This window comes from Hibiscus syriacus, unplaced genomic scaffold (assembly GCF_006381635.1).
Source record: "Hibiscus syriacus cultivar Baekdansim isolate YM2019G1 unplaced genomic scaffold, ASM638163v2 tig00110402_pilon, whole genome shotgun sequence".
Taxonomy (NCBI): domain Eukaryota; kingdom Viridiplantae; phylum Streptophyta; class Magnoliopsida; order Malvales; family Malvaceae; genus Hibiscus; species Hibiscus syriacus.
The window spans coordinates 2406633-2415130 of NW_024062722.1; the positions used below are offsets into that span (position 1 = coordinate 2406633).

At 33.8% G+C, this 8498-nt stretch overlaps 1 protein-coding gene across 1 annotated transcript; it reads right to left on the bottom strand.

Annotated features, from left to right (window-relative positions):
- Positions 1-2488: 2488 nt before the first annotated feature.
- Positions 2489-8058, bottom strand: LOC120123664 (cation/H(+) antiporter 18-like). The gene is made up of 4 exons (XM_039142505.1): positions 7972-8058; positions 5715-5932; positions 3972-4973; positions 2489-3795 (listed from the first exon to the last, which is right to left on the bottom strand). The coding sequence occupies exons 2-4, from the start codon at positions 5904-5906 to the stop codon at positions 2599-2601; spliced, it is 2391 nt and encodes a 796-aa protein (XP_038998436.1). The 5' UTR covers positions 5907-5932; positions 7972-8058; the 3' UTR covers positions 2489-2598.
- Positions 8059-8498: the final 440 nt, after the last annotated feature.

Sequence of the window (8498 nt, forward strand, 5' to 3'; positions counted from 1 at the left end):
ACAGATACACCTGGGATGTACCGATACACTAGGTCAACTAACGGTCGAAATATTTGAATTTTACACTGAGTGTACCGGTACACCTTGATAGTGTACCGATACACCTTGATAGTGTACCGATACACCTACGCTCCCAACGTTCAGAATCAATCCAAGGTGTATTTAAACAAGCTCAGGAGCTATTGATCAATAATAAGAAACAAGAATTGAGATAGAATCAAATAGAAAGCATAAAACCTCGAGTTTGAGAAATTCAAGTCTATTTTCCATTCAATATTCATTTTGCTTTCAAGAACACCATTTGTTCTCAATTGTATTTATTCTTGAGTGTTCTTTCTTTGTTCTGGAATTGTCCTCAAAAGAAAGACAAATTAGTGAATTATGAAAAATCCTTAGTGTGGATAGCTAATGTAGTAGACGTAGACTTTGTTTGAGAAAGTCGAACCACTCTAAATCGTTGTGCAAATATTTTCAATTTTCTGCAAAAGCCTCCACCGATTTTTTATTGCAAATTCACCACCTCTTGGCCGATTCATCCGATCAATTAACTCAACAAAGGTGCATCTCAAGGAGCAGAAGGTCTACATTATCCCTCAAAGAATTTAAAAAATATGATTTAAAAATTTTTAAAAAATAAAACTATAGGGACTAACATTATAATTTAATACATATTAGTTCTATGAGTTGAAGAACTTAATGAGGTTAGCTTATATATGCATATTGGAGTGTTTAGGTTATGTTTCTTGACAATGTGGGATAAAAGCTAAAAGATGTATTCCTTAACTTTTTTATCTTTATATATAATGAATCTACTTATACACTATTGTTATTATTAAGGCTTATATTAATTAAGATTATATATTTCTTATATGTTAAGATATTTAAATAATTACATTAGGTTCATATTTATTATTAAGTGTTATACTAAATTAAATTTTGAAGCTGATATATATCAAAGGGGAAACAATATACTCATGTAAGATCGAATATAAGATTAATTATATTTGGGCGGTTCAAACGCCTTAAAATATTGTATTTTCTTTTGTTTTAAATCTAGATTATGAGATAATGGGTAATTCTCATGTAATTTATTGAATTATATATTTTTTATGTAGTAATTTGAGATGGAATAAGCTACAAGATGTTCTTCCTTCTGAAATTGGCGAGCTTAAGAGTCTAACACATATGTAAGAAGCACCTGGAAGTATTTTTTTCACGTTATTATAATCAAGATTGTTGCTTTCTACTAACCAAAAAATTGATTAGGCATATGAGCTTCAACAATTTTAAAGGGGAGATCCTGAAGGAGTTAACAATAGTGTATAAGTAGATTCATTAGATATAGAGATAAAAAAGTTAAGGAATACACATTTTAACCTTTATCTCACATTCAAAAAAACATAACCTAAACACTCTAATATGCCTATATAAGCTAACCCCATTAAGCTCTTCAACTCATGGAACTAATATGTTTTAAATTATGATGTTGGTCCCTATAGTTTTATTTTTAAAATTTTTTAAAGCTTATTTTTTTAAAATGCTTTGAGAGATGATGTGGACCTTGGAAGACATACCCCTTGAAACGTGTTTTCTCACGTTGTGCCATGTCAACATTTCTCATGGAAGGCGCGTATGACAATTCATTCCTTCCCTTACGTGGCGTCAACTCGGACAAAACCCCGCGAAGTCATTGATGTTGATTTGCATTTTATTGTCACTTTGTTAGAAATGATGCTAGATCAGTAATATTAGGAGAGAATGTGTCTGACAGATAATTAATGGGTCTGAGTGTGATATTTTGATAAAAATGCCGCGCAAATTGAACTAAAATGTAATAAAGAGAGAAAAATAGGGCCAAAAATATAAAAAAAACGTGCAACGTATATGTTAAAACCATGTATTTGCACTAATTGAATGTGGGACGGTGTCACACATGTATTAACGTTATTTTCAATCACTAAATGAATGTGTTTAAAATGATGTAATTAACACTAAAAAAACTTCATATCTAAATAATAAGGGGTTTGAGAAGCTCATAACCAAACATTCGTACTTTGAGCTATTAAAAACATGTCTTGAACTTAATTAGATCATGTCTTAAACTTTATTAGTTGTTGTCTTCTAAAATGTTTGGGTTTCAAGTATAAAAAATTTACTTCTACTCTTGTATTGACGTGAGTCTAATTAAGTTCATAACGTATTTTTAACAACTCAAAAATTAATATTTTTAAACATGAACTTCTCAAATCCCACATTGTATGAGATTTTTTCAAATATTTAAATATATCCTTTCAATATATTAAGTGATTTAAGATAAGACTAATACATTAATTGAGGTATATATATATTAAAAAATATGATAATTAGGGAGGTTAGAGGGATTTAAATTCAAATGGATAGACTCAATTTTTAAGGTTCCACCAAAATTACAGGTCAACTCTTTATATAACAAAGGGTATTAACTTGGTTGCAATCTGATAATATAGTAAAAAAAATAAAACACTACTATTATTCTATTTAACATTCATGGTCATGTATTATCAACATGATGAATAGTTCCAACAATATTTACAAGTCAAACCAAATTTTAGTCAACGATCATGGACTTCCCACATGCCCTTCGGGTAACTCTGCAACCTTTGTAGAGGAAACTGAAGGAGGAGGTGATTGCTTCGTGGTTTTATACTGTTGCACCACCAAAACTGATGCTGATGTTGACAATTCAGGTGAAATCAACAAACTTCCTATTGGTCCTAATTCAGGGCACTCGGTCTTTGCATTCATTTTTGCCGTCGTTCGAGACTCCGGCGTTCGCCCCACCACGAAAAGGTTGCACCAGCTGAATTCTCCGATTGCTTCGATGGTTTCCATCGAGTTCCTCACCACTCTTTCTTCATAACTTACTGAGCCGTCGTTCGAGATTTTGTTCTTGAATTCCGTCAGAAATCGTTCGTCGCTTGTGTTTGTCTCAGCCGCGACGATCTCGCCAGACACTTCAGGTCCGGGTAAGAAGCGAACGATGGTTAGACTGATGCCAGGGTGCTCTGCCATTCGAGCTCCGTAAGCAAGTGCTTCGTGATCGTCATGTCCGCCGAAGAATAATACCGTTATGACGGAATCAACGTTGCTTGACGATATATGCGTGGTTCCACCTAGACCACGATCGACCAAGATGCCCACGGAGCATGGCGCTTGTTCTAGAACTCGCTTATTGACCAATTGATATTCGGTTTGGGTCGTCTCGAACATTCCGTCCACCGTTTGGTGTTTGTGGAAGGGGAGGATAATCATGGCCACCCTTTTTCTTTCCGCGCTATTGCAGATGTCCTCGTTCATGTTAAACAACGACGAGATGGCCGTCATCGGGCGGACCAACACTTGGCTTAGTTGTCGAAAAGTCTTGAAAGCGACCACAAATTGATCACCCTCGGAGTTCGTCCCTTTATTCCAAAAGGGCAGCCCATTCTTTTTTGCCTTGTGGACCATAAGAATGGCGGATGACCTTTCGGAGAGCTCCATGAGGTGCAATGCATACACGCAAACTCCTTCCTTTTTCTCAGTTCCACGTGAAGCCTCAATAAGATTAAGCATAGTGGGAATGTTTCTCAAACTGTGGAAGCAAGCCAATATCCGAAGCTGAGAATTAGCGTCTTTTCTCTCAATTGTCTTGTACTTGTGTTCTCCTTTACCCTTCCGTTTAGCTGGCTTATACACTGCCATCACAAGGGGGGTAGTTATAAAAGTTGTAAATATGGCCATTAAAACCATGATTGCAAATGTTTGGTCGTTCAAAACCTGCAAATTGTCCATTGTAAAAACATTCATCAGTAAAGCAAATATAAATTTAACTAGTGCACAAAGCAAGCAACCTCAGTAGTTAAGGATTTGTTATTATCTCTTAAGATTTTAGACTCGAGCACTACGTATATAAGGGTACGAGCGTTTATTGTCAAGTGATTAAGAGTATTTACCTTTTTATCTTTACCGATGTTGAGAACAATGAGCTCCACCAAGCCTTTGGTATTCATAAGGAACCCTAGTGCCAAAGCCTCCCCGAAAGGCACCTTGCATAGAAGGGAAACGGAGACAGTGCCGGCGATCTTGCCGAAACACGCGGTGACGATGACTAGAACGAGGAGGCCCCAAGACTGAGGCCCTTGAATGGTGGCAACATTTGTTTTCAATCCACTTGACACAAAGTATAAAGGTAGAAAGAGGCCAGAAACAAGGTCTTCAACCTTTTCCACCAATGCACCAGCAAATGGACCTTCTTTGGGTACGAGAACTCCTACTACAAACGCACCAAAGAGCGCATGGATTCCAATAAGATCAGTAACGAAACCCGCCGCCAAAACCGCCGTCAAAGTTGCACATACGTACAACTCTTTCACCGGTTCACCCTCGGGGCAACGGTGAACCATCCATCTGAATACAGGAGGGAAAACGAGCGCACATCCGATGACAAAAGCAGAGCCACATAAGAAAACCCACAACGCTACAAGTGGAGAACTGGCGGTTCCTGATAAGGCAATGGCGAGAGCTAGCAGAATCCACGCGGCGACATCGTTGACTGCAGCAGCCGACATAGCCATTCGGCCTATATCCGTCGTTAAAAGCTTGAGCTCAGCCAAAATACGGGCTAACACGGGGAAGGCAGTGATGGAAAGAGCAACGCCCATGAAGACGAGAAATGGGGCTTCTTTTACGCCCTTTGAGATGGTCGCTCGAAGGGCGAACGATGTTCCTATTCCTAGCATGAAAGGGAGACTAATTCCGGCAAGTGCTATGCAAAGAGCTTTCTTCCCGGTGCGGCGGAGTGATTTGGGATCCAACTCTAGGCCGACGAGGAATAGAAAGAAAAGGAGACCGAGATTGGCTAAGGTGTCCAGCACCGTTAGACTCCTATGTGGGAAGATTGCGTTCAGATACTTTTCGTTTCTGCCTAGAACTGATGGACCCAGTATTATTCCTCCCTGCAAAACCATATTTTATATCATTAATTCTTATGTAATAATCCCAAGAAGAGATGAACCGAGGATGCCGTAATGTGGTTCTATATTTAAAAATTTTAAATTTTTATATGATGTTTATAATTTTTTGTATTTTTTTAGTAAAGATTCAGTTACGTATTTTAAGATTTTCTACTGTTAAATTTCTAGGCTTAAACTAAAAGAATATATAAATTATGTTTTTTTAGTTCCTTCATTATCCACTAAATTATGATTTTTTAAGTATTTATTTATCACATAACTATATAACTGTGTGACATGCTAACATCTTATTGATAAAAAGAATTTTAACTGAAAAATGATGCATATAATAATTCAACTTATTTTGACCAAAAGAGAACTAAAAGCCTAAATTCCCTTACTCTACCCCTGTTTTATTTAAGTCTCTAAATTATTTGCAAATTAAAATAAATCATTAAGCTGTGTTGTGTTTACTTTAAACCTCTAAATTTTATATTTTAATCAAAATAAGTATCTAACTCAAGAAAAATGTTAGAATTTAAAGTGATAAAATATAATAATTTAAGAATTTATTTTGATAAAAAATCGTTTAAGGGCTTAAAGCAAAAGAGACATAGTTTGAAGACTAATTTTTTTTTTTACTTTAAACTAAATTTATAATATAGTATTTAAAACTTACATACCTGACATAAAATTTTATACTCGTCTATCTACGAAGCATAAATGAAGAAGCGAGAAACTTACAACGATCTCGGCGATGACACGAGGCTGCCGGAGAGGCTTAAGAAGAAAAGCGAGGATACGAGTCAGTACAACCACCATGCATATCTGAAGGATGGCGAGAGGCAGTGCAAAATCAAGAGGGTTATCTCCCTGGAACACCCCGTTCGACGTCGCCTTCATCGGAGAAGGACAGTGGCTTGAATTCGTAGCCATTTGCACCAACCTAATTGCTACTATTTCTAAAATTCAGTACACAGCACAAAACAATTCATTCAGCAAGGTAAAATTAAACTAGTACCAAGCAAAATTTCACATAGTGTGATGTTGATATTCACCGTTTTTTTAAAACTCTTGAATTAAAAAAGTTAAGTACGTGCGTTGTCAATAACTATACAAGATAACTATTAAAAAAGTTATCTACTCTCTAAAATCTCTAGTTTTTCAAGTTCTCCGGGTACATAAGATGGGGGCAATTTATTTTGTTTTTGGGTTACTTCTAAGTCCTAATTTTAATCTAACAGTATCAGTACAATTCCCCTAATTCTATTAGTATTCACTAAACATGATTAAATTAAAGCCTAACTAATATCGACATTAATAATAATAATAATAATAATTTAACGCATCAAGCTTGTGAGGGCTAATAATAAGGTAAACGGGCAATAAGATAACTTGGTCAAAGCAAGAAACCATAAAAATCCATTAAATTCAACCATGATCTGCGTGACCCTGATTTCCTCCTTTCCCATGCATGAAAACTATATGTATGGATTACAATAAAAAAACTATAAATTAATCTAGAAATTTAAAAAATTATTTACTCAATCTTATTCAGGTGCAATACAAAACAATTACATCACTTTGGATAATTTGTATATATTTTCCTTATTTATCAAATTATCCGTTTCAGATATATCAATAATAATGAAATTTACTTAAAATACATGAATAATAATAATTGTTAATTAACTAAAAAGGGAAAATATTATTAAAATCATTCTAACGGTATTAGTAAACGATACCGTATAAATTTATAATTATGAATCCTATCCTTACAGTATGAAAATTAAGAAGTTGATCTTCAATTTCAATTCATTGAAATTTAATCTTGTACGAAAAATAGAAAAAAAATAGTGTAATTAGATAATATTAACAAGCCTAAATCATACAAACTTTACGGTAAAATCGTTGATTTGTAAATCAATAATTTAATAATTCATAAGCAATGAATTAGTAAAAATTAGTTATTTAACAACTTGTATACAATAAATTAACAAGAACCAACACTATTTTATGTGCTTACAAATAATTGGTTACTGAATGTTTTAATAAACTAAACTTCATAGTTTGTTGAAGAAATAGAAAGATGAGATTCATAACCGTGGCGGAACTTGAAGGTAAAGTTTGAGGTGCAACGTAAAACTTTTAAAAATTTGAAAGTTTAAATTAAAATTATTAAAAATTTTGAAAGATTTAATTTATATTTTTTCCAAAACTATTAAGGTATAACTAAAATTTAGAGAGACTTGATAAGAATTTTTTAAAATTATGAGAGGATATTTAATTAAGAACATTAAAAACAATTTAAAATTTAATTTGAATTTTTTAAATTTTTGAGGAGATCAATTTAAATTTTTTTAAAGTTTAAAGGGTCTAATTATAACTTTTTTAATTTTAAGGCAGTCATAAGTAATAACCCCTACTATCCCTGCTTATGTTCCGCCACCGTTCATACTTAAATTACAAGAAAATCAAATACTACTTTTTCATAGAAATAAAAACATTTATTTTAGAATTATTGAAGTCAAGGCATATATTTGGGGGCATTATGGTCTTTTCGGAACAAAATACTACCTTTTCAACGTGGTTGAGCGTTGAACTAAACATTTTGAGTTTTCCGAGAAGCCTAGTCTAAGAAATTGCCTGAATTTGGTATTAATGTGTTTCCCTAAAGCGGTAACTGGACGCAATTCAGAATTTCATAGTTCCTACTATGCCCTCAAACTCGCTTCAAATTTACGATCTCAACCACTTCAAGAAAAAAAAACTTAAAATTAATTATTTAGGGAAGCAGAAACTGAAAGTATGAATGATCCGTTTGAGTCTCATAATGAAAATGAAAGCTTACGTTCTCAAAACTCCTAGAAAAATGATACTTTTTTTCCTTTCTTTCTTTTCGTTTTTCTGTTATTTGATGATTTTCTTATTAGCCAAACAGAAACCTTTGCTTCAGATAAATGAGAACAAAAAGGAAAGAGAAAAAGAAAGAATTAATCACCTGAAACTTTGATAGAGCACTGTCACTGCAAGAATCTCTCACTCAATGCAGATTCATTTTCTCCTCATTTATGATGAGAAAAATACGATAGGAAATTATGAGAGCTGACTAGCAAACCCAGCATCCTTATATAGACCCTCTGGTGATATTGTAAATCACGATTTTGCCCTTTCATGATCAAGAGGTGATAATTCAACTAATATTTTATTTTTTGGTATAACTACATCTATTGATCAACAGATGGTAAAATCTAATTTTTCAGCTTATAATCATTAAGTATTAAAATTATATTCAGAATTTAGCGAGTGGCCTTACCCTTTTATTAGGCACGCTTATGGAGCGAGTCGATCGTAAATTGGGTATTGTTGGACTCATGCTCATTAAAGAAATTTGTTGCATTATTCGATTCATCGCTCGCTAAAATTTTACTCGATTAGTTCTCGTTAAAAAAAACTTGTTGCTCAACTCGTTGTTCGTTAAACTCACCAAAATTTTACCTTGTTTTTTTTAACTAAAAGAAAAATATA

Bases quoted from the DNA above. Each gene is read 5' to 3' on its own strand.
- LOC120123664 (XM_039142505.1), bottom strand. From the start codon at position 5,906: ATGGCTACGAATTCAAGCCACTGTCCTTCTCCGATGAAGGCGACGTCG. The intron at 4,974-5,714 runs GTAAGTTTCTCG...ATGGTTTTGCAG, and splicing joins GTGTCATCGCCGAGATCGTT to GGAGGAATAATACTGGGTCC. The intron at 3,796-3,971 runs GTAAATACTCTT...GACAATTTGCAG, and splicing joins ACATCGGTAAAGATAAAAAG to GTTTTGAACGACCAAACATT.